At 49.9% G+C, this 23031-nt stretch overlaps 7 protein-coding genes and 1 non-coding gene across 8 annotated transcripts; 6 read left to right on the forward strand and 2 right to left on the reverse strand.

Annotated features, from left to right (window-relative positions):
- Window positions 1–1131: 1131 nt before the first annotated feature.
- Window positions 1132–2710, reverse strand: F5J12DRAFT_768936 (mitochondrial carrier protein RIM2). Its single transcript, XM_051742226.1, has 4 exons — window positions 2468–2710; window positions 2234–2419; window positions 1583–2144; window positions 1132–1530 (listed from the first exon to the last, which is right to left on the reverse strand). Exons 1-4 carry the CDS (start codon window positions 2542–2544, stop codon window positions 1327–1329), a joined length of 1029 nt encoding a protein of 342 aa, XP_051600053.1. The 5' UTR covers window positions 2545–2710; the 3' UTR covers window positions 1132–1326.
- A 30-nt stretch (window positions 2711–2740) lies between these two features.
- F5J12DRAFT_832344 (RNA polymerase Rpb7) lies at window positions 2741–4048 on the forward strand. Its single transcript, XM_051745773.1, has 7 exons — window positions 2741–2816; window positions 2873–3056; window positions 3107–3126; window positions 3149–3194; window positions 3250–3254; window positions 3323–3589; window positions 3643–4048. Exons 1-7 carry the CDS (start codon window positions 2793–2795, stop codon window positions 3724–3726), a joined length of 630 nt encoding a protein of 209 aa, XP_051600054.1. The 5' UTR covers window positions 2741–2792; the 3' UTR covers window positions 3727–4048.
- Window positions 4049–4077: 29 nt separating this feature from the next.
- F5J12DRAFT_t114 lies at window positions 4078–4158 on the reverse strand. Its single transcript has one exon. It is a non-coding gene; the product is annotated as a tRNA-Pro (tRNA).
- A 1368-nt stretch (window positions 4159–5526) lies between these two features.
- On the forward strand, window positions 5527–8874 carry F5J12DRAFT_832356 (WD40-repeat-containing domain protein). The gene is made up of 14 exons (XM_051745774.1): window positions 5527–5843; window positions 5922–5994; window positions 6048–6227; window positions 6284–6448; window positions 6510–6680; window positions 6729–6905; window positions 6945–7039; window positions 7106–7161; window positions 7211–7255; window positions 7315–7366; window positions 7419–7533; window positions 7577–7653; window positions 7703–8373; window positions 8421–8874. The coding sequence occupies exons 1-14, from the start codon at window positions 5644–5646 to the stop codon at window positions 8555–8557; spliced, it is 2214 nt and encodes a 737-aa protein (XP_051600055.1). The 5' UTR covers window positions 5527–5643; the 3' UTR covers window positions 8558–8874.
- F5J12DRAFT_832361 (uncharacterized protein) lies at window positions 8830–10346 on the forward strand. Its single transcript, XM_051745775.1, has 9 exons — window positions 8830–9129; window positions 9201–9218; window positions 9268–9334; window positions 9398–9713; window positions 9770–9790; window positions 9834–9884; window positions 9938–9985; window positions 10096–10164; window positions 10193–10346. Exons 1-9 carry the CDS (start codon window positions 9051–9053, stop codon window positions 10196–10198), a joined length of 675 nt encoding a protein of 224 aa, XP_051600056.1. The 5' UTR covers window positions 8830–9050; the 3' UTR covers window positions 10199–10346.
- Window positions 10347–10429: 83 nt separating this feature from the next.
- F5J12DRAFT_892867 (uncharacterized protein) lies at window positions 10430–12924 on the forward strand (the record flags this gene model as incomplete). Its single annotated transcript, XM_051747607.1, has 10 exons — window positions 10430–10596; window positions 10655–10968; window positions 11029–11084; window positions 11135–11294; window positions 11345–11408; window positions 11464–11848; window positions 11922–11981; window positions 12037–12100; window positions 12159–12606; window positions 12675–12924. 10 exons carry the CDS (start codon window positions 10430–10432, stop codon window positions 12922–12924), a joined length of 1968 nt encoding a protein of 655 aa, XP_051600057.1.
- Window positions 12925–14308: 1384 nt separating this feature from the next.
- F5J12DRAFT_939557 (uncharacterized protein) lies at window positions 14309–18392 on the forward strand (the record flags this gene model as incomplete). The annotated part of the gene is made up of 10 exons (XM_051749666.1): window positions 14309–14318; window positions 14381–15048; window positions 15133–15276; window positions 15350–15760; window positions 15812–16031; window positions 16081–16094; window positions 16141–16303; window positions 16358–16539; window positions 16592–16736; window positions 16786–18392. 10 exons carry the CDS (start codon window positions 14309–14311, stop codon window positions 18390–18392), a joined length of 3564 nt encoding a protein of 1187 aa, XP_051600058.1.
- A 463-nt stretch (window positions 18393–18855) lies between these two features.
- Window positions 18856–21327, forward strand: F5J12DRAFT_892869 (major facilitator superfamily-domain-containing protein; the record flags this gene model as incomplete). The annotated part of the gene is made up of 11 exons (XM_051747608.1): window positions 18856–18950; window positions 19033–19361; window positions 19422–19477; window positions 19553–19712; window positions 19777–19840; window positions 19896–20111; window positions 20167–20305; window positions 20372–20443; window positions 20500–20563; window positions 20677–21052; window positions 21126–21327. The coding sequence occupies 11 exons, from the start codon at window positions 18856–18858 to the stop codon at window positions 21325–21327; spliced, it is 1773 nt and encodes a 590-aa protein (XP_051600059.1).
- Between the last annotated feature and the right edge of the window lie 1704 nt (window positions 21328–23031).

The following is a 23031-nucleotide window of genomic DNA, read 5'->3' on the forward strand; positions in this document are numbered from 1 at the left end:
CGAAGACCAGGCAAAACGCTGACCGGGACAGTTGCATCAGCGCCCTGTGGACGTACTCCATCGGGTGGCAGTGATGTCGAGGCTTCCAACACTTGATTGAGTCAATAATATCATAGCCTTAGTTTAGTACATAAGCTCCGATGACCCGTGAGGACAACTTTTGCAGTCTTCTCTGCCAACGACATATTCATCCGCCACGCAACATCAGTTTCCTTCCAGTGGCCCTATTTTTTATGTACCTACAGTACACTTGCTCATAATGCATAACTATTCCTTTCCATTATTGAATTTTTTGCAGTACCAGATGCCCGTTCTGCTGGTCTGACATTATGAATTATGAGCAAGTGTACTGTATGTGGAATACCAGTCTCACTTCTATGCAATTGTTGTTAGGGCTCCTACCTGTCGCAGGGCCTCGCAGGGCCCAGTTACAGGAAAGATCAATAGCGAGGTTTTCTTGCCATTCCTGCATCATAATCGTTATTATCAGTTTAATTACCCGTACCTGCCAAGCTTTCCCTACTACTCTAATGATCTTCAATTCCGGTGCGATCTTTTCGCAGACACTCCTTGATCGTGTGGGTATTTTAGGCATGTACGGGATTCTGAGTAAGAGTGGGACCGGATTCTGGGGATCGTACCCTGCTCTTGCGGGAGAAAGCTTCACACCTAGGAGAGACTTCGATGGAGTATTTCGCTGTCCCTGCGCCTAGATGGCACAGCCATTTCTTGTGGGAGACGGTGCCGGCGTCTTCAACTCCACCTCTCCGCGCTTCGCACGATGCCATCGCTTGATGAAGGCCATAATGATGACAACGTTATTCCCATCCTGAGCGAGTACTTATAAGATCTCATGGCTATGCCTGCCCCCCTGTAGAGCTGATAGATGGGAAGTAGGCTTGAGAGTAGTTGGACAGTGAGGATACTGACGACCTCGTGATGCATGTCGGGAAGCATCAGCAAACCATCCCTATTCCTTACCTTCTGTACAGAAAGGCAATGAGTTTTATAGAGTTGCCAGATCCTACAGAGTAGGGTTGGTTTGCTGATGAGGCCTGGGGAGGGCAGTTCTGAAGAACTACATGTGCTGAGAATACAATTCCTTTACTTAAGTAAGCGCATCGCACTGGACTCAGAGGAATTATATGTTGTCACTGTTAGAGTGGTGAATGCGGGTAAATATGTACTGTACACATTGTGCGGTTTGCGGTAGAGTAGTGTAGATACAGATAAACAGGTGGTAGCCAGAGGGCCACAGTATCGTGCGGAATCTATATATTAGAGAATGGAAAAGTGGGTAATAGTCGGAAGGCAGGGTCACGTAGATCAGTCGTTTCTCCAGCGCAAGACACCCTCATAGATAGAATACATCACGGCCGCATTGGGAACAACACGCATAAGGTGCGCACTTAACCCTCCGTAAAGGGACCGTGCACCCTCTTCCGCTATGACAGTCCGGAAGGTCTGCCAGAGACCAGTGTATTTGAGGATGCCGTTCACACGTGGCTGGCGCAGTCGTGTTCGCAATACCTTCGTTAACGGTCAATATACCAATCATCAATGATCTGGTGCGGTGACGCACTTCATGAGGGTAGGTGATTAGACTTGCAACACATTTCGCCGTGCCAGCGCTACCCAACATGCCAAACCACTCAGCGACACCCCCTCGGTTCTCCGCTCTGGCGGACAACCGTTTCAAACGCTCGTATAGAACCCACTGAATTGTTCCCTCCGTGACGCCAAGATAACTGGCACTGAGGCCCTTGTAGAACCCACGGGCACCCTCCTCTCTGAAGATCTGCCTGATCATTGCATAGCTACCTCCTAACGGCTTTCGCGTCGAACTTGCTTGGGGCGCGGTGCTTACAAGGGCGGCGCCCATATTTTGGCGTTCTGCGATGAGCTGCAGGCGCGTCTTGACGACCCAAATTGGATTTGTCACCGTTCCAGTGACAATACCCGCGATCGCCGCAGCCGCAAGATGTACATACGAGTTCTCCTCCCCGTTGTTGAAGTGATTGGCAATGATCTGTTTGCCATTGCCATACGTGAAGAAGTTGATCGAACGCGCCGGCATGACGCCTACGAGCGTCGGTCCAAGACCCTTGAAAAGGGCACGGGGAGACTCATATTGGTAGATGTCGCTGACATTGTGCACATGCGTTGTTGTGGAGTTTGGAGGATGCATAAGCATGCAGAATAGGGGATGATTAGTGGTGGAAGGATGGCTCACCGAAGGATATGACATGTCTCAACAAAATTCCAAAATAGTCCTCCAGATCGTTGCGAAAGGGCTGCGACACCGTTTCCGCCAAAGACACCAACAGGGACATGCTTCTCATGGAAGAGACTCGACTGCAAGCGAGTTTTCACGACATCAAACGGGCTCGTCACAATTGCACCGCACATTCCCCCCAGCCTTGGAGGATGAGACTAGGTACTAATTGCAGAATGAGAACGTACTTACCCCCCAGCGAAAAAGTGCAGCCAGGAGTTTGCTGGCAGCCAGCGTGTCTTAGAAGCCTCTACGACCGAACTCGACATCCTACGTGTGAACGGAGTCTTAGGAGGAAGGCCAAAATGTCCAGCCTGCAGATGAAGTGCAGGTTCTCGAAAGCGACCCGAGCTCTAGCACTCTGTTGGGGCGTTGAGCTTGCAGGAGTTGCGGGTACTCTCATTGATCATTTTTTCGCGGATACTCAAAAACTTTGGCGCGCACGTGACCATCCGCGGGCCAAAATGCTCCTGTCACCGCAATACCACTTGAAGCACGCCCAGCCACCTAATCCAACATGTTCGTGCTCTCCACCATCAAAGTGGGCCGTGTTATAATTGGAAACTTGAATTCAAAGCCTGATGTGAACCACTTCAGGATACGATCCCCGTCCTACCCGCGAATTTCGGCGTCGACACTGAGGAGGCCCTCATTAATGAAATTAACAAAAAATATGCTAACAGAGTCCTGCACGATGTTGGCCTGTGTATTTGTTTGTTCGACCTTGCTGAGGCTGGTGAGGGGAAAGTGCGTTATGGCGATGGGTGTCATTGGTACAAAGGTTCGTCCTTCGATTCACGAAATTGCAGCATCTTGAACTCGACCGTACAGTAAAGTTTCGCAGTGGTCGTGTTCAGACCATTTGCATCTGAGGTCATCCTTGCAAAAGTCAAGTCTTCTGATGAAGACGGTATTCGATGTTCGTTGTCTGCAGCATTTTGTTGCCGCTTGTTGCCGACTTAGTTCTGATCCAGTAAGTGTGGGCTTTTTCGACGATATCTATGTACCTCCTGGATACCTTCCTCAACCATCTGCTTTGTACGTGAGCGATATGTCCCTTCAACTCCCACTCTGACTGCTTCCTATAGCGACCCGAACGAAAGGGCCCATTTCTGGCTTCCTGATTCGGAGGCGACCACTGCACACGAATTACTAGAATCTCTAACTGCTGAACGTATGTATGTTGATCAGGGAGATATTGTTCGAGTCAGAGTGGAAGCAGACGAGTTCTATGATGACGAACCCGGTCCACCCAAGGCGACAGACGGCGTCGCCGTTAAGCGAGAGGCACGCAGGCCACCGTACACTATCACAGTAAGCTGGCGTCTTTGATATACCTTAGGTTACGGGCTTATCAGGACGGCCAGTGTTCAATAGCAGAACAGGGACTAGGCCCTGTGTCTTGGTGGAAAAGCGCGCAGCCCGAAGCAGAAGTCATGGATGATACATGACGATATGCCCACTAGATTGCACCGCGGCAGCTTCCGCTGAATGTACTTGGATGGCATGCCTGCCTACCGGGGCTACTCTTCAACAGATGCAAGCGGCGATACCGGTGCCAGTCAGGTAGTAATGACCTCGCTAGCGCTGACAGGTTGTTTTCACCGGTCAGAACTGACATCTAATAGTTGCCTACCATGATAATGTTGTAATTATATTGTCATTTAGTGGCATTGGAAACTTCAATGTGACTTCCCAAGTTGACCGACCCATTTTACTTCTAGTGTAGTCTGCAATTACATGTACTAGTACCAATGATTCTGCGATGAAGCCTATCAAAAAGTCATTCCTGGCAAGTTGCTGGGCCTGGCCGGGAATTGAACCCGGGACCTCCTCCATTTAAGAAACCCTAAGAAGGAATCATACTACTAGACCACCAGGCCGCGCAGGAAATAAATCCCACTGACTTTGTGACCCTCCCGCAAAGGTGCGAGTATTAATTCTAGGCCTAACAAATTAGCATTTCTATATTTTAACCAGATATGATGTCCTAGAATTCGGGTCTTCAGGCTTATGTGTGTCCCAAAATCTGTTCCCTATTTGAAGAGAAGACATTGGACGTCAGCGTTGCCTTAAACCAGGACGCCTGATGGACACCTCGAAGGATCGTTCTGAGGAATCTCATCCTTCCGAGTTGAGTTCCAGTGCCGAAGGAATGACCTTGCAGAAATTGGTCGGAACTGACAGAAATGCTCCCAAGCTTAGCGCCTCCATATACAGCCCGAAGACTTGAACATCGGTCGCCACCGGATACGAAGCGCATTGTCGCCTTGATTCTTCGTATTCTGCAATAAAAACTGGGAGTGTACATCCGGTATCATAGCGATAAAAAAACCCTATAGATGACCAAAAACGCATGTATTCCATGCTTGCTTGTACCTTAACGTAATCAAAGTCGTGCGTGGATATTATGATCCTCGGCTTTCTTGGTGATGCACAGTCGACAGGGAACGATCGAGTTTTGGTCTGCCTGCGGGATACTAGTGATGAGCTGACGTAGAGACACTTCATCCTAACTCCACGAGTTGTTTTTTTGGACGTGCCATTCATCTCGGTCGTGGTTCGCCAACTCCTCATCGACTCTGACTACCCATTTTCTGCCCGATTTCTTCAACAGAGACCAGGTCTCTGGCAATGTGATTGGCGGATTTGTCAACACCCGGGGGTATTCCACGTTTTGGCTGCACACCGTCAATGTTTGAATGTAATGATCGCCTACTCCGCCGAAGACGAAGATAAAACGGTTCGCGAAAGGCAGGTGACTGTGGGTAATCTCGTTTGATGGAACACAAAAAGGGGAGAGCTCGAATGAAATCAAGTAGCGGACGTACACAGGCTTCACAACCGACACAGATGACGGCTGAACCTATGTAGCCCGGCGTGATGCTCGGACCTGTCTGATATCAGTGCTTCTGGTTGTTCGCGGTGCTGCGCTAAAGGGGGACATGTACGATCTGTGTAGGACGTGGGAGTAGCGGAGAACCCACCATACGACAACCCAAACCTGGTTGGCGCTGGGTTAATATACTTTGCAATTATGGAGGCCGGTGGCTACGACAAACGTTGCCGCAGGGTTAAGGGTGTCTTCGGTTTGTGGCGAGTCTCCTATGGTCCGCTTGCAGAACGACCGGCTTCGAGGTTCGGTGTACTTACTACAGAAGGTTTGGTCATGGTCGCCGTTGTGTCGTGTATGTAGTCCGCCTTGTTTGTTGTGTAGACTTTCACGCCTGCCATCAACGTCATATTCCCCTCTTACTTCTTTTTTTCACGCATCTTTTGAACATTACTAGATCAGACTGTTGTCGGGGCTCGTTTCCCCTTACACACATATCTCCACTCGTTCTTACCCCGAACATCAAGTTGATACTATGGAAAGCAAACCCGAATCCGAACCAATTGACATAGAGGAGGTAGATCTCGTGTGTACAGGAGTACGCCACATTGTCCGAATCGAACGAACACCCTCACCACGCATTCGTAAGAAGAAGCGCCCGGTTGAAGTCATAGATTTGGTTGGTTCAGGCGAGGACAATGTCCTGGTCACTTCGTCCTCTCAATCGAGTGTACCGTGAGTGTAGTGACAGTGCCGGTGGCCTACATAAGGCGTCCACCGGCTTTAACTCGTCCGGCTGATCAGATCAAGCAGTACCTCACGTTCCAATACAGTGTGCATGACTCCATCGCAGAGTGAGACAGAGTTGCAGCGTACTGTTCGTCGCGTATGCTTCATTTGCGTTCCCGTGGATCCAATTCTCACTGTGATCGATTAAAGGAGTTGCAAGTTCGCCGTGCTGCGGAACGCGTGGCCTTCTACTCTTCCAAGAGGCAGGCGAACGCTACCACGGTTGCGGCGCTGAACACCCCTGCTAGAACCGATTTGAAGCGGAAAGCGTGCATTCGAGAGGAGGCGATCATAATTTTGTCAGATGATGAAAGCACTGTACCCACCAAGGTCTGTCTTGTCTTCCTATCATCGCACTACGGTACTTAACGACGAGATATCCCAAGCGGCAAAAACTCGAAAGTTCCGTGCCTACGTATATACCTAATGTGGATCTCGACCTTTCAACACCTTCGCTTATGGGTTGCGAGGATGCTGATGAAGACTTGACTGACTCTGACAGTGAATGTGTCAGCTTTATGGCTACCCTTGACATTTCTGACGAAACGAATGTGCGCTTTGGTTCCCCATGCTTAATTTCCTCCTCTCACTCCCCGCATGATTTTGATTTAGTGGGCTCCTCTGCCACGCGGAAACAAGGCAGAAGACTTGACGCCGGAATCCGTACCGTTACATTCTCCCAAAGAGGGCTCATCGTTAGATGACTGTGTTCCACAATTTCGTTCTGTTGTCAGCTACGACAAACTGCCACTCAGTCCCTTTAGGAAAGATCGGTGGAGTCAAGTGAGTACGAGGCTGTTCGTCTTTGTCGTTGAACAAATAGTCTTCCAGTTCAGCAAAGTTTGTGGGAAAGCGCGCTACCCAAAGCCTTTTCACCCAATATGCAGGAAAGGCGATATTCCGCTTTCTGGCTGTACGCGTTCACGAAAGCTTTACTACGACCTCGGGTATGACAAGCTCGGCCTCATATCCGAACATCCTCATTTGGCATCGGGAGGTACGCTGATTGTATATGACGTGCAATATATTCACTCGAGTCTCTTTCAGCAACTTACCAGTATCATACAGGCACCTGGCAAATTTATTGTAGGTGCAACTGCATCAGCTGGCACCGCAGAGTATTCCGAGGATGATCAAGGTAAGTAATCGAAAAATGGAATACTGCTAGTGGAATAGCATAATCCTAAAATGTGAACACGGAAGACCAGGTCTCCCCCTCCGGGTAATAGAACAGGTGCACTTGTGGTGTATAACCGTGGACATGGCAAGTGCGCAGTCTCGAACATGTCGAGCTAAGCTGAATGAAGGATTAGTCCATAGGTTACAGGCGCACTGTCACACCCGCATTACCGATCATGGTAAGCACAAGTGGTACCTGGGGAAAAGGACTAGCTTAATAACTACGCTGCCGTGCCAGGTCCCGCGATTAAATATTACAGTGTTAATGATGTGGCTTTCAATCCATTCAAGTGCGTTGCACTAGGAAAAGATCGCATATCTCCCGTTCACTTTCTGGCCCAGTTCCTCCCAGTTTCTATCAACAGGTCATGATTGTTCAGCAAAAGTTTGGCAAATTATGGAGGACGAGGGGTCCAGTCCGGTTGAACCGAGCCTGCTGCGCACTCGTAAGTCGTGTGTTTTGCGCGACACTGTAACTACCTTATATGCCACTTATGCAGTCCCGTTCCGTGACTGTGCCGGAGGAACTATTCTACAAGAGCGACAACTCCCTACTTGCTGTCTCTTGCACGGATGGGTAGGTAACTCTGCAAACACATGATGGCCGCTGATCACCATTGCCTTAGCACGGTCTCCCTCTTCCGTACCAAAGATATTTTTGAAGACAGCACCGATTATCCCGTTTCGCTGAAACAGTTTCGGGTCGCACCCAGTGGGACAGACCAAGCGACGGGTGCGACCACTTGGGGGGTAGGGCCAACAGAAGACTTATTGTTCACGTCGTCCGAGCCTCCAGCGCCAAATGACATCGTCACGAGTTACCACCGTGTTTGGGATACAAAGAAGCAGCGTCTCGCATTTGAGCTAGACGCAAACGAAGCAGGCGATGCCATCGCTATTAGTCCAGACGGGTCCATACTTGTCCTCACCACGGTTGGTGCCGGGAATTCTCATCCAATACGCCTGTACGATATCCGTCGACGTAATCCCAAGGCATATGAAAAAGAGGAACTCGAAAGTTTTTGCAGACGCCCATCGAGTTCCAACATGGGAGAAGAACCGGAGGAAGTAGTACATGTTATAACTTTTTCATCAGATGGTCATCTTTTAGCTATCGCGCGAAGCGACAACAGACTACATGTCTATGACATACGTGCGCTATCCAAGGGTCCACTTTGCGACTTCCGACATTTCGACTCGGATGAAGGGGGTGGCAATTTGTGTGGCGTCGCTCACGCGGCATGGATAGAGGGCAGAGACCGACGAAGGATTGGGATAGTGAGTGGTGGTGATGACGGTTCGTTGGATGATTTTCGTTTGGTTTGCCATACTGACGCCCTACAGGCTGCGTGCGGCTTTGGGAGCCGGCACTATCTCCTTCCGATGATCTACAGGGAACCATCTTGGGCAGGAACGACTTTGACGTCGCCCACTTTTCCATTGGAGATGGTTGGAAGGGCGAAATGCCACTAGTGATGTGAGTTTTTTCATGTCCGTGTGCAAAGTGCTTGCTTTCTGAGCGAGTTGTAGTGGTGATTCTGGAGGGGGAGTGAACACGTTTGATCTACAGGATGGTGAAGGATGTAGGGATAGTAAGACCATGGTCGTCTACTAGACGGATATGATTTTTATTTAGTGTAGTACATGTGAGAGAACGTATCAGATAGTATGTTGATGGGGTCGCATGTGCCATGCCGTGCAGTGAGAACTACTGAGATGCCCCGTCGATTGTTTGGCCAAATAAACCATGGCCCACAGGGGTCGACCAGGCCCTGCATGGAATATCTACATGGTCGTGCACAACATTGGCTAGGCACTAGATCCGGGAGGGCCCGTGCGTTGCAGGGTACCTAAAGTCGGACTTTGAAGGCACAGGGTGGTTCAACAAAACTGCGTCGCGTTGAGATGAACCGCCCCCCATTTCTTTCCCTCCCATCCACAACCCAACTCTTGCTCAAATTACATTCTTAAACGATGTCTGACAACGAGGGACCCACTAAGAAGGGTGGCTATCGTGTAGAGTACGCGTCGTCCGGTCGTGCAAAATGCAAGGGTGCCGTCAACATTTTTTTCTTATCCTTGCATGACGTGGATGCTGATGGACGCTAGTTATGTATTATACAGGTCCCAAGCCTTGTGCAGGTAGAAAAAAAACCACTTCAAAGTCGTCTTGAACTGAAATTGTATCTAGGAACTGATATCCCGAAGGGCTCACTGCGCCTGGGTTCCCTCGTCGAGATCAGGGGTATGCCCAACTAGTACGTGACTACTCTTTCGGTCACTGCCGCCCTTCTAATCTCTTGCTATTCCATTCACTTCAGTTCGTGGCGCCACTGGGGATGTACCACATCGAAGCTTATATCCAACATGAAAGAACGACTCGACGGCGATGTCGAAGAATTGGACGGTTTTGACGAGCTGAGAGACGAAGACAAGGACCGCCTTCGCCGTGCCTTTGAAGAAGGCAAAGTCGCTGATGCAGATGTACCGCCTAGTGCAGGCAAGCCTGCTGCAGGCGACACTACGGAAGGTGAGAAGCCCAAGAAGAAGCGTGCCCCTGCAAAGAAGAAGACCGAGGCCGAGGAAGGCGATGAGGAGAAGCCTAAGAAAGCACCGGCGAGGAGGCCTCGCACCAAAGTAAGTTGGTTGTCATCCGCCCATGCTCGTAATGACATCGTCCGCACTACAGAAAGTTTCCCGAGGCAGTAAATGGTGTTGATTCGGAAGAGAAACCGAAGAAGGCTGCAACCAAGAAAGGCCCCTGCGGAAAAGAAGGCTGCCACAAAGAAGAGGGTAACGAAGAAGAAGGTAGGTTTGACTACATGTCAAGTGATGAATAAGGACTAGATCGGTTTTTCCAGGATGAGTCTGAAGAATCGGGGGAGGACTTTGCAGAAGAGATTGCGGAGGTTGGGGAAGATGAAGAAGACGAGCCCTGAACAGGCATCAAAGAGCAAGCGAAAGGTTAGCGTATTTCACGTTTCTGGTCCTACGATTGTACGAATCACTTCCCTGGAAGCGCCCAACAACGTCAAAGCCTGCTTCGTCCTCGAAGAAGCAAAAGACTACGTCATCACGAGCGAAGAAAGTCGAAGGCCGTTGAATCTGATGATGAGGATTGAGTACATATGATATCCGTGTATGTCTATGAACACGTTTTTTCTTCCTTTCGGCTTGGCCACTACGTCGCTACTTTTGTAACTTTGTTTGTGTCGTTCCACGCTAGTATTTACGTTGCCCGAATTACATCATAGTCTGTCCACGATACAGTAAGCACCCGTCGGATAGGAGGCAATGTCTGGTGGCATTCCCGCAGTTAAGGAGGACCGTTGCAGCCCCAACTTTGCGCAACCATGTCGCTCTCCAGAGACGATGGCATCGTTCCAGACACACCGTCGCACGAGCTCGACGAGCTTGAAGGCAGCTCTCTCAATACCGACGCGGATGAGGACGAAATCCACGCAGAGGAGGTTGCCTCGTGGAAGAAACGTCCATGGTGGAAGAGACCCTCCCCGTACTGGTCAGTCGTTCACCTGGGTAAAGATGACAACGACACTTGACTTTTTTCCTTCCTCAAGGATTGCGTTTGGTATGCTAATTAGCGCGATGGGTTATTCTGCTACGTTTGCCCCAAGAGTTGAAGTCTACACCCTCCTGGTGTGCCGCACGCTCAAGGCCGAGTATTTTCCTGACAGCCCAATCTACACAATTGCCCCCCGTATAGTTGGTGCAGCACCCACCTCAGACACTGACGCCAATGTCCCGTCGTACTTGTCTGCCCTAAACATCACCTACCCTTCAACGATCCCGGGCTATGAAGAAGACAAGCAGACCAGGCAGAGGTGCATCTCCGATCCAGAGGTGCAGGCAACTGTCGCAAAACTTTCAGCGAGTATGTGACACCAAATTCTGTTCGATGCGCTATGCTGCTCTGAATCTAACCTCGCTATAGCACTGACCACTACTATGGGTATCTTGAGCTGTTTGGCCACTGGCTGGTGGGCAAATGTATGTCCCTTTTGACTGAAAATTGAATCAGCTCAGTGATTTGGGGGTAGTTTTGCGACCGTCATGGCAGACGTCCTGTCTTGGCGGCGTCTATAATTGGCTTACTCGTGGTGGATCTAACATTTCTCGTCACGGCGAACTTTGTGGACTACCTCCCGGGTGGTTATTGGTTTCTCCTCACTGGATTCATTATAGAGGGACTGCTCGGGAGTGAGCGCATGTCATTCACCTCATCGTCACTCGTCTTATCGGCGATCTAGGCATGCCAACGGGTGTGGCTGCCAACCACGCATATATAGCTGATACGTGTGAACCATCTGCGCGGTTCGGTCTCCCTCTTATTGCTCATAATTCTTCTTCTGATGACGCATTCATGCAGATCACAAATATTTGCCGTCACGCTAGGTCTTATGTTTATTGGATTTGCCGCTGGTCCCCTCTTAGGAGGTTTCCTTATCCATTTCACGGGATCTACCCTGTCCGCTTTTTTCATGGCCGCTTCATGTCATTTCTTCTATACTCTTCTTCTCATATTCGTTCTGCCGGAGTCGTTAACCGAAGCCAAGGCGCGCGCGGCGCGTCTTCGGTACAAGCAAGAGAAGGAGCAGAATATGAACGTTTCCACCCTGAGACGTATTTTCAAAGAGGCGACGAGATTTTTGAGTGCGCTTGCTGTGGTGCTACCTCGCGACGTTGTAGATGCGAACCCCCTCAAGACGGTCGAAGAAGGACTGGAATTTGTTCCTTCTGGCCATGTCCTATGGGTTAGCCACTAGCCTTATAGTAAGAATCTCACCTTGTATTCCTCTCACTTTTTCTAAGGGCTTTATGTCTTAGGGTTCAATGCCGTTTCTCATCCAATACGCTATTGCGGCGTTTCGTTGGTCTTCAGAGACCGTAAGGATGATAATGCTAGAGTTCCGTGATCGGTAACCCATCTGTTTTTTTCTAGGCGAATTACTATTTCTCGTCGATCGGCATTACCCGCGCTTTTGTATTGACAGTCTTATTGCCGCGTATGAACCACGTCACTTATGTCCTTCGAGCACGTCCCCATTTTACCCCTCTTTTCAGTGATGATCAAATTCCTCAAGTCCAGGGCAGCACCCACCTCTCACACTCCATTTTCCGGAGACGTGACGCCTGAAGCCACACTTCTTCATCAATCCCCATCCCCCCTCCGTTCGCGCTCTCGCTCCCATCAACGTTCGACGCACCGGCCACCTTCGCGTAGTTTGGCAGACCAAAGACCAAATCATTCCGTCAACGTAGACATCTTCCTTGCACGCTGCGCTGTCGGTCTCGAGATAGTGGCGTGTTGGGTCATGGCAGCTGCCACATCTGGCACCGTATTTGCGGCTGGTACGGTGGTGGGAGCAATGTCTGTTGCATTTTCGCCGACCATACAAGCGCTGGCGTTGGAGGTTTACCATTCTGAGAGAAACAACGGGACGGCTGCACGAGGTGGCCAAGGTGGGACGGGCAAGTTGTTCGGGGCTCTGAGTGTATTGCAGGCACTAGGGTAAGCTTTCCCTCTTGCTATTAATGTAACTGGATGATGGACCGCTGACGTGTGATGTGTATATACAGATCGCAGATCATTGCGCCTGCGGTGTACGGATTCATTTACTCTCGCACCGTCGCAACGTTCCCACAGGCGATCATGCTGGTGACCGCGTCCTGTTTCGCGGTAGCGTTGGTGTTGCTGGCATTTGTGAGGGTTCCCGCATCTGCTCAGGGACCTCTCGATGCCGAAGAACTTGATGGAGGTGAAGAGGGACGGAATGAAAATAGCGTGGAGGGAGTACTTGTAGACGTTGAGGTGGAGACGCGAGAATGAACGTGTCGGATACGTAACATCGAAGGTGTATTGGGTTGTAAGTGCTTCATATGTTCTGTATGATGGAAGTGTAGTTATTCCAGCTTTTGATTGTGTATATTTATATTCATGGATGCCCGACTCACCCCGCTGAATCGAGTTAGACGCAACCAATAGTCAAATGTCTGTCGGCACTGATTTACCAAGCAGTGCCCAGACACCAATCGCGAAGTAGATTTCGACATACTAAACAGGCTTGATGCCCCTTGACTCATCTACATACCAGTGGCAAGCTGTAATGGCCAAAAATGATGCGCGAGAGCATCAGGCAGGATGTCACAGATGAGAGGGGGATGGTCCGGGGAAGATGTTGGACATTTGGTAGTAGGAAGTGAAGGAAGTAAGTTATGCATCGTGCCGCGATGATCCTGTAAAATAATAACGCTAATGACGTTACCTTTCCAACCTCACGACCTCCGGCCTCCCTACAGAGCCCATCACATTCTCACTTACATTATGCATTTTTATATCCTCAGCTTCCCTTCAACTGTACATCACGATCCCGGTGTCGATCGGGGATCCCGTTGTTGAGCGTATCGACATATTCGGATAGGGTGCTGTATAATTAGGAATGGAAGAACGTGCCCTCGACAACAGAAACCAGGTTGGAACGGGTATATTTACACCTTGAACCTAGATAACCTGAAAAGGATCAAGACTTACACGCGACGAAGAGGAACTCGAGTCCTGCCTCACTATGATCGGCCCGAATCGAATCACGAGGCGTCGAAGCACTCGCACTGATGCCACGCTTCGATGGGTGAGATGTCCGTCCGGTAACGATATCACTATCGTAATACATCTTACCTCCTCCATCTCGCTGGGATGGTGTATGCGTTGGTGAGCCTGCTGATGGTCGTCGCTGAAGGGGTGCGACCCGGATGTGTGTTATCATCACATGAGGCCTTGGTTGTGTGGGCGGGACTTCGGACGCCGGCGAGAGGAAGTGAAGGGTTGAGGGTATCGGCGAGTGTGAGAACGTGGTGGACCCCAAAGATGCGTCGAGACCGAGTGTGGAGCAGAGGGCATTGGTGCACGCGTCGGATATTTTTCTGAGATTGGATGATTGTAGATGTACCTCTACGTGACCACGTCTTCCTTCTACTACGTTTCTGCCAACCCTTGCCCTACGCGTGGCGTCGTGTGAACGAAAGCGGGTCTTGTGGGACTCAGTGATGGTTGCCAAGACCTGCACTGCCAAATCTTCATCGATATCCTGATCTTGAAGAACACGATGTGCCTTTGGTCGTGATCATATATCGGTGCCGCGAGTAGTAACTTTTCGATGCATCATTTTTTCCCCCTCTAAACTCTGGGACGAGCTGTGTTGGCGGGCATGCCAGCGATGGTGATGGGTGCGTACCAGAAGACAGAGAGGCTGAGGCGGCCGTACTGACAGTTGGCTGCGGTGGTTAAGATACGAAACGGATCCAAATTGTCTCTCAGAGAGATACATGGGCAGTCACCTTTGCCGGCGAAAGTCAGGTTGTAGGAGGACATAGGAACGGTGATATCCGTCGATGGAAGATTGAAGACGGGCAGCAACAGGGTCCAACCGTGCAGGCGAGTGACACTGTCCGTTCTATTGTCGTTTCCCAGGATGGCCGGTGGATGGTATCCGGAGACAAGGGAACGAAGGCGATCGTCTGGAATGCGGCCACTCATGAAAAAGTTCTTGAGTTCACAGAAAACACTAACTCTGTATTGGGGATCGATATCTCGAGCGACTGTACTAAGGTTGCCTCAGTGGACTACAGCAAGGTCTGGATATTCAGCATTACTTCTGGTGTCCGACTCCTTCCTCCCCTCCGACACCCCTTCGTTATTGGCGTCAAGTTCTCCCCAGACGGCAATCACATTGCTACTGCTTCGGAGACTCATGGTTTCCGCATCTGCAACACTCGCAATGGCAATATCTTGTTCGATTCAGGTGAAAAGGGTTCAACCGGTTCAACGTTGGGCACTCAGCTGGCCTGGTCGTCTGATGGCCAGCAACTGTTCATCGCGAAAAAAGGCAAAATCACCTGTTTCGACCTTTCCAACTCCGTGTCTTCGGAATGGTCGATCCATGGGAGCCAGTCTCTGGTATATATAGCATCCAACAGTAGATTCATTGCATGTGCCGCAGGCTCATCGGTTTCACTATGGGATTGCGTATCCCACAAGCAGATCAATAGCATTATCACACACACCTCACAGATCAGCTGTGTCGCTCTCTCACCAAGCGGGGGGTATCTCGCATGTGGGAGCGACAGGAATATCACGGTTCACAATCTCAGACATGTCCTTTCTTCTGAGTATTTTGACTGTGGTGTAAGTGTACGTCCACTCATGAAGCTTCGCATCGCTAATAATCATTACATCGCGTAACGCTTTAATCCATCAGCCACTTCGTGTTTCTCAGCTTCCGCTCGTACAAGTGAACCACGAGACCCTCAAATCATGGACACGGGAAGACCTGACGAACACCGAAATGCTGCTGTCAGAAGAGCTTAGGAGTGCTCCAAGTCCTGGCCACTGCGTGCTAGCAAGTCGCGCTCTTGTACGAGTGCGTCTGAAACATTTGGCGCTGGCCATGGAGGACGTCAAGCAGGCGAGTCTGCTTCCTCACTTCTCTATGTGCAAGTTCTCTCACATGCACTTCAAGTCCCTTCAGGTTCAACCATCCCCTATTGGCCATATCGCGATGGCGGTTACTCTGCTTTGCCAGGGTGATCGAAAGGGTGCGCTATGTGTGTTCGACATTGCCTTTCATGATTGCGAGCCTCGCGACATTAGATTTCTCTTACTACTGAAGGTGCATGAGTTGATCTAGATCGTTCTCATAATTCATCTGCGTTCCAATCAGCTTATTCTTGTGTTTGAATCTGGGAACCAAGAAGAGGCGGTGGTGCGTGTAGAGTACCTTGCTACGAGAGCGAACAAGGACAACGATGACGACAGCCTCTACCTTTACACCCAGGCATGTACTTCGCGTGATGCAGACGTATCACCACCGACACGTTTCGCAGGTCCTTGGAGTTATGTTCATGAAGAGGGGAGATTACGGACGTGCGATACCATTGATTGTGCGTGCGAAGCACCTAGCCCCAAAGGATAGACAATGTCTTCCGCTAGTAACGGTCTCGCTCGTAGGTCTTCTGCTGTTACTACCTATCAATCTAACCCTCCATGAAGATATTTGGGTGGTGTTTCGATGGACTGGATACCGTTGCCCAGCAGCGTCTATGTGAAACACTGTATGCTGAAGGACGTACAGCCGAAGCCGTCGAGATCCTCCTCAACATCATCAGGACATCAGACGTCCAGGCGAGCAAGGCAACTGCAGATTGGGTCGCAGGTATGTCTCGTAGTCGCTAGTCTGGTTGACGTGCGCATTCATATCCATCATCAGATTTCACCAAGAAATGTTCCACTGCACTTGACCATGTTGGTGATGAAGCCATCGGGTCTGCAAAACATGGCTCTGCTGCATTGCTCCTTAGCCCTTTGGATCCTGCAGGCCTGCTCATCAAGCGGAGCAGAGCTCGAGCAGCAGGGGGGTTGTGGGAGGACGCACTGCAGGATGCGAACGAGGTATGCATATTATCATTCCGGTACGAGTTCGTTCCCTACAATAGTTGTATAGGCGGTGAAGGCGGACCCCTCCAGCCCTTGGGGCTACGAGGCCAAGCATATGGCACTTCATGGAGCAAAACGGTATGACGAAGCGGTCGAAGCTTTCAAGTCTATGTTGCACATAATCGAACAATCGCATGACCCTGCAATCAGGCGTACGTATCTTTTATGTAGATATAATACCCGCAAATGACGGTTTCACAGAACTGCGCAAAAACTACGTTTCTCCGTCCGACACGGTTGCAGCTATTGATCCTGTCATCCGTAGGATCCTTAAAGATTGTCCCCTCGTCATCATCAACGTCACTACTGGTCGCCTTTGCGACGGCCCTGAGCGGATCCGTATCTTCAAGGCTGATCCATCATTCAAGGAGCTTGTTTCATCTATGACGACAGGGGTGGACAATGAGCGGATCCTACGAGTGGTTGCATTTTTCTTCGGATACGTGATATTCTCGCACGTATGGCAGGGGAACGAGCCGTTATTTCAAGACATCAATGAAGTCGAATCTAAGTCAGTGTGGAACCTTCCCGATACGCCCCTGAATGAGAAATTACGCAATTTCTGCAAGGAGGTGCGCAGACTTGGCCACAATTGGGCGTGGTCGGATACCTGTTGTATCGACAAGTCCACGAGCTCCACCCTTAACCAATCTCTTACATCTATGTACAAATGGTATGCAAATTCAGTCGCTACGCTCGTATTCCTTGCTGGCGTAGCACATCCGTCCAAGTCTGGGGACCTTGCACGCAGTATATGGATGACACGAGCGTGGACTTTGCAAGAGCTTCTGTCACCGAATGTCATCTTTTTCTACGACTCCGAATGGAAACCGTACCTCGGCGATACTGGCTCCAACCATAAGGAATCTCCAGAGATCATGCAAGAGCTGGCAGATGCCACCGAGATCCCCCGTGGAACCATCGTCACATTCTCTCCAGCCGATCTCGGGGTGCACGAGAAACTCCGTCTCGCTTCGATGCGCAGTGCGACGGTCGAGGAAGATGTCGCGTACTCTCTCATCGGCATATTCAAGTCCGATATCAGGCCTCAATACGGTGAAGGAACCGACGCTCTCGGACATCTCCTGGAGGAGATCGTGGCTCGCTCCGGCGAGGTCACTGTGCTTGCGTGGTCAGGGAAGTCGTCGTCATACAACAGTTGTCTCCCAGCTTCCGTTTCTGTTTACAGCCAAAATCCTTACAACCCTCTACCGCTCGAAGGAGAAGAAATGAAAAGATGCATCGAGAAATTACGAGACAAGTTGCCCCGGCAAGAAGCACGGAGTATATATAATAAGATCAACCGTCTTTCCCCTGCCCGTTTCGCAACCCGACGTCTACACCTTCCATGCATCGTCTTTTCTGTGAGAAGTATTGAGAAGCCATGCAAAAGCAATGAGAAGTTGTATCGTGCTAGGGTATCGGGGCTTGGCCAAGTGAAGTTCACGACTGCAGATGATCTTTCACTGGATGGGCTACAAAAATTCGTCTTCACGCATCCATGGATCCATCATATCCGAGGTCCGAGTAGTGGGATCAACTGGGGAGATGACTCGGAGTCTGATACCGAGTCTGACTCTGATGAAGTTGCGCCATTACCCGTTGTCCCCGCGTCCCGGATTGACAGCTATACCCGAGCACTAGAGATGATCGCCCGCCTCGGACAGCCGTTCACCGCGTTGCTTCTCGTACAGCTGCCTAACGGAGAGTACAAGAGGGTCGCTGCGGAGAACGAGATTGTCGTCTCGGGACTCGGAACCAACATCACTTCCAGGAACATCCGAGCAAAAGTGTTGGAAATCCTTTGACGTGTATATGTGTGTGCGGGAGTTAGGGCTCAGCTACTGGTTGTTCAAGTTGGACTGTCTTTCTTCCTTTACTGGTCACTTTTTTGTGTTCGTATCCTTCCATTTTCCATACAGTGCATACATCCTGGAGTGGTCTAGCAACTTGGGTTTTTCAGCCTTTGCTATATATAAAACCTACAAAACTGTTGATTAATCCTGGTTTTGGCGGAGGGCTTTGGCCCGGAGTGCGCACCGGGAAGCTCTTCTGTCCCTGGGAGGAATACATTATGCCATCCATTGATACCGAACCGCAACTGCCACGCTCTTGGTCATCATCGTCCCCATTGTACCTGGCCACAGACGTCCTGTTCCCGGACAGAAACCTCCATGATGGCGGCGACGGGTGAGCGTACCATTATTGAAGACATGCACGACTGTACCCATGGGATAGAAAATGCCCCATTAATGGGAAGCGAACCACAAGATGACGGGGTCGACAGTCACACCCAAGAAATGGCATCATGGAGAAGGCGTCCGTGGTGGAAGAGGCCATCGCCTTACTGGTGAGGTACCTTTCATGTACGGTACATAGTACCGAGGCAGAAAATGCCCCATTTGCCAACTAATCCTTATGTTCTTCTCTTCTGATCGACCCGCCCAGGATCATATTCGTCGCACCTATCAGTTCAATCGGTTACTCGGCTGCGTTTGCGCCAAGAGTTGAGGTGTACACTCTTCTAGCCTGTCGCATCCACAAACCCGGATACTTCCCTAATGATCCTAGCTTGGACGTGACGACGTACATGGCAGATGTGGCGCGTATCCACGACATCCCTAATGCTAATGTGGATGTTCCCTCGAACTTGTCTATACCTGACGCTACCTATGATCACTCTCCATCGGTCCGGGATTATGAATGGAGCGAAAAGACGCGTGAACGGTGTACTACGGACCCAGAAATCCAAGCAATCGTTGCGAAGTTATCAGCGAGTACGTCCATATTACATCTTTCTCATACCTTTTCTTCGTTCTTTTTAACCTGTATAATAGCACTGGTTACTACTATGGGCATGCTCAGCTGCCTGACAACCGGGTGGTGGGGATCGGTATGTATGTTCCCCAGTGGGTTCTGTCTCCGATGGATGGCATGGTTGGTTAGTATTAACCAAAAAGACACATAGTTCTCCGATCGTCACGGTAGACGCTCAGGGTTGGCTGCATCCATGGCGGGCTTGATCCTCACTGATCTGACGTTCATCCTCACGGCCAACTTCGTCGACCATCTTCCGGGCGGGTACTGGTTTCTGCTGATTGCATTTATCGCTGAAGGTCTTCTCGGGAGTGAGCATCATCTATAATCTCAGCCCCTTTCTTCCGTCCGCTTGTCTTATTTATGAGCTGATAGGTATGCCGACGGGCATGGCTGCATACCAGGCGTATATTGCAGATACCAGTGATTCATCCTCACGGTTGGTGCGTCTGATAGTTTGCTATGGCATTTGTCTCACAACCCTTGTTTGACAGATCGGCTCTGTATGCGTTTGGGATGGGCCTTCTATCCTTCGGTTTCGCGGTTGGACCGCTTGTGGGAGGGTTTGTTATCCACCTGACGGGGACGACCCTATCCGTGTTCATCTTGGCCTACCGCTTTACACTTGTTCTACCTGTTCTTTATCATATCTATCCTCCCGGAATCGCTCACAGTCGCGAGTGCAGCGCACAGCACGGTCAAGATATAAAGTGGGAGAAGCAAAGGAATGCGAGTGTTCCCTGTTCTGTCGCGTGTGTCCAATAGCGTTGCGAGGTTTCTCGGCGTGTTGGCCATTCTGCTACCCCGAGATCCCGTTAATGATGAGAATCCTCTTGAAAAACCCAGGAAAGACAGGAGCTTGCTTTTCTTGGCTATATGTTATGGGATGACTGCCAATTTCCTCGTGAGTGCCGTCATCCCTGATTACTTTTTCTTTCCTTTCTGAGAGAGCTATACATGTGCATTCCAGGCTCTGATGCCATTCGTATTCCAGTATGTTACTTCCACCTTTGGTTGGACGTCAGAAACTGTAAGGATACCGGTATGCTACCTTGGGCGGCACTGTGTCAAACTCACGAGAGCCGTCGTTTTACATAGACGAATTATTATTTTGCATCTACTGAAGTAACGCGCGCGCTCGTCCTGACGGTCCTACTACCCAGTAAGTTGCACAATACTATCGCGCGTTCCAATCTCATTCAGTCTCGTTCTGCAGTTGTTATCAAAATTTTAAGTCGAGAATATCAACTTCCACTTACACACCACCCGTCGCAGATGATTCATACGGAGCTGTGTCCGTTCGCATGTCTCACCCCGACCAGTCCTCCGTGGGTCAACCATCCTCGAACGTGACCATCATCAATTCGCCTAGCGTAGAACTGACTCTGGCGCGCTGTGCACTTGCTTCCGAGGTTCTTGCATGCTGTATCATGGCCACCGCCACGTCCAGCTACACCTTTGTGATCGGCACGATAATCGGGTCGTTCTCAGCCGCGTTCACGCCGATCTCGCAGGCACTTGCGCTGGAAATTTACACTTCAGCAGTTAGTGACAATAAAAATCAAGAGGAGGAGGGGGAGGGTGCAAGCGAGGAGGGTCAAGGCGAGATGGGGAGATTGTTTGGAGTATTGAGTGTATTACAAGCTTTGGGGTGAGTTCCCTCTTCCGTTCCGGGAAAGACAAGGATGACTGATGCAGTGACATGTGAAACATTTCGTCATTAGACAGCAGATAATAAGTCCCGCTATGTTCGGATTCGTGTACTCACGTACCGTCGCACTGGCATTCCCGCAAGCCATATTTGTCGTGACTGCAATCTGTTTTATGATTGCGTTTGTACTGTTGGCGTTTGTGAAGATACCGGTACCTGTATTATCTAGGAATCCGCGAGATTCAGTTACTCAGCATGCCGAACCTGGTGTCTAGAATATATATAATGGACAAGCTATGTGGAGATGCCATCGAAAGGAGGGAACAGGGGTAAATAATTCATTCTGGCCGATTGAAGCGAGTCCATTTCATGAACTCTTCTGTATACATACATATATTCCTCCTGGACCCATAAATGTGTGTAACCTAATAGCATTAATACAGTGATACAGGTACATATCATTCATAATACTTCTCAGCGGGTCCAGTACCACTTTTCTGAATCCAGGCACCAGACAGGTTCTTCATCCACTTCTAAGAAGGCCTTCAATTCCTTCACAACCTCTTCTAACCGGTGGGAGGGCGCTGGGTCCCAGTTACTACTGATAGCGATGAAGAATATCCCGTCCCCATTGCAGAAAACCATTGTGAATTTCACATTATAATGGACCACGTCACGGAGCTGAATCATGACACCAAGTATTGCGATAAATTGCGCCACGGGAATGACCCATCTTTTGTTGGACGAGCTCATCCAATCGTTCACTGTCCACGATGTAACCGTACTGCATGAATGGGATTCTTCGATCGTTGCTTGGGACTAGGGCGCTAGGAAGCTCTTTGAGGAGTGGAGCGTCCATTGCAATGTCGGGATGCTGGACAGCATATTTAGAAGAGTGCACAGACAAGGCATGGAGACGTACAGAAAACTCCTTTCGCCTGAACGGTCGAGGAAGCTCTTTCCATGCCTGTTTGAATCCATCGAGTGATTCCGGCGGCGACATGACGCGGGATGGTTGTGACGGCATGACATTAATGGGGATATGTTATGTAATCTGTACTGTTGCACGCTGGGATTGCCATTTATAATATATCGGCCCCATTTTTTTCGTCTGCCTGTCTTGTTTATGAGCCCGACGGGCATGGCTGCATATTATTAGGCGTATATCGCAGATACCAGTGATTCATTCTCACGGTTGGTGCATTTAACGGTTTGCTAAGGTGCTTTTTCTTACAACCCTTAGGCTGTCTGACAGATCAATTCTGTATGCGTTTGAGATGGCTCTTCTATCTTTTGGTTTTGCAGTTGGACCGCTTGTGGGAGGGTTTGTTATCTACCTGATGGGGACGACCCTATCCGTGTTCGCCTTGGCCACCGACACTTGTTCTACCTGTTTTTCATCATATTCGTCGTCCCGGAATCGCTCACAGTGGCGAGTGCGCGCACTGCACGGTCAAGTGTGTCGAATAGCGTAGCGAAGTTTCTCTGTGTATTGGCCATTCTGCTACCCCGAGATCCCGTCGATAACGAGAATCCTCTTGAGAAACTTGCTTTTCTTGGCTATACGTTATGGGATAACTGCCAATTTCCTCGTGAGTGCCGTCATCCTCGATTCCATCCCTTTCTGCCCCGAAACTGAGAGAGCTATATGCGTTCCAGGCTTTGATGCCATTCGTATTTTAGTATGTATGTCACCTCCACCTTTGGTTGGACCTCGAAAACCGTATGGGCATCTGTATACTATCTCGTGCGCTGTGTCGACTCACGAGAGTCGTCGTTTGACCAGTAAGTTGCATAACACTATCGCCCGTTCCAGTCTCATCCTGTTTCGCTCTGCAGTTGCTCTCAATTTTTTTTGAAGTCGACAACACAACTCTCCATTGACATATCACTTCGTCGTGGATAATTCATACGGAGCTGTGTCCGTTCATGCGTCTCACCTCGACCTAGACCTCCGTTGGCGTGGGTCAACCTTCCTC

The sequence above is a fragment of the Pisolithus orientalis genome (genome assembly GCF_024613125.1).
Source record: "Pisolithus orientalis strain OTSU chromosome Unknown F5J12scaffold_14, whole genome shotgun sequence".
In the NCBI taxonomy this organism is placed as follows: Eukaryota; Fungi; Basidiomycota; class Agaricomycetes; order Boletales; family Pisolithaceae; genus Pisolithus; species Pisolithus orientalis.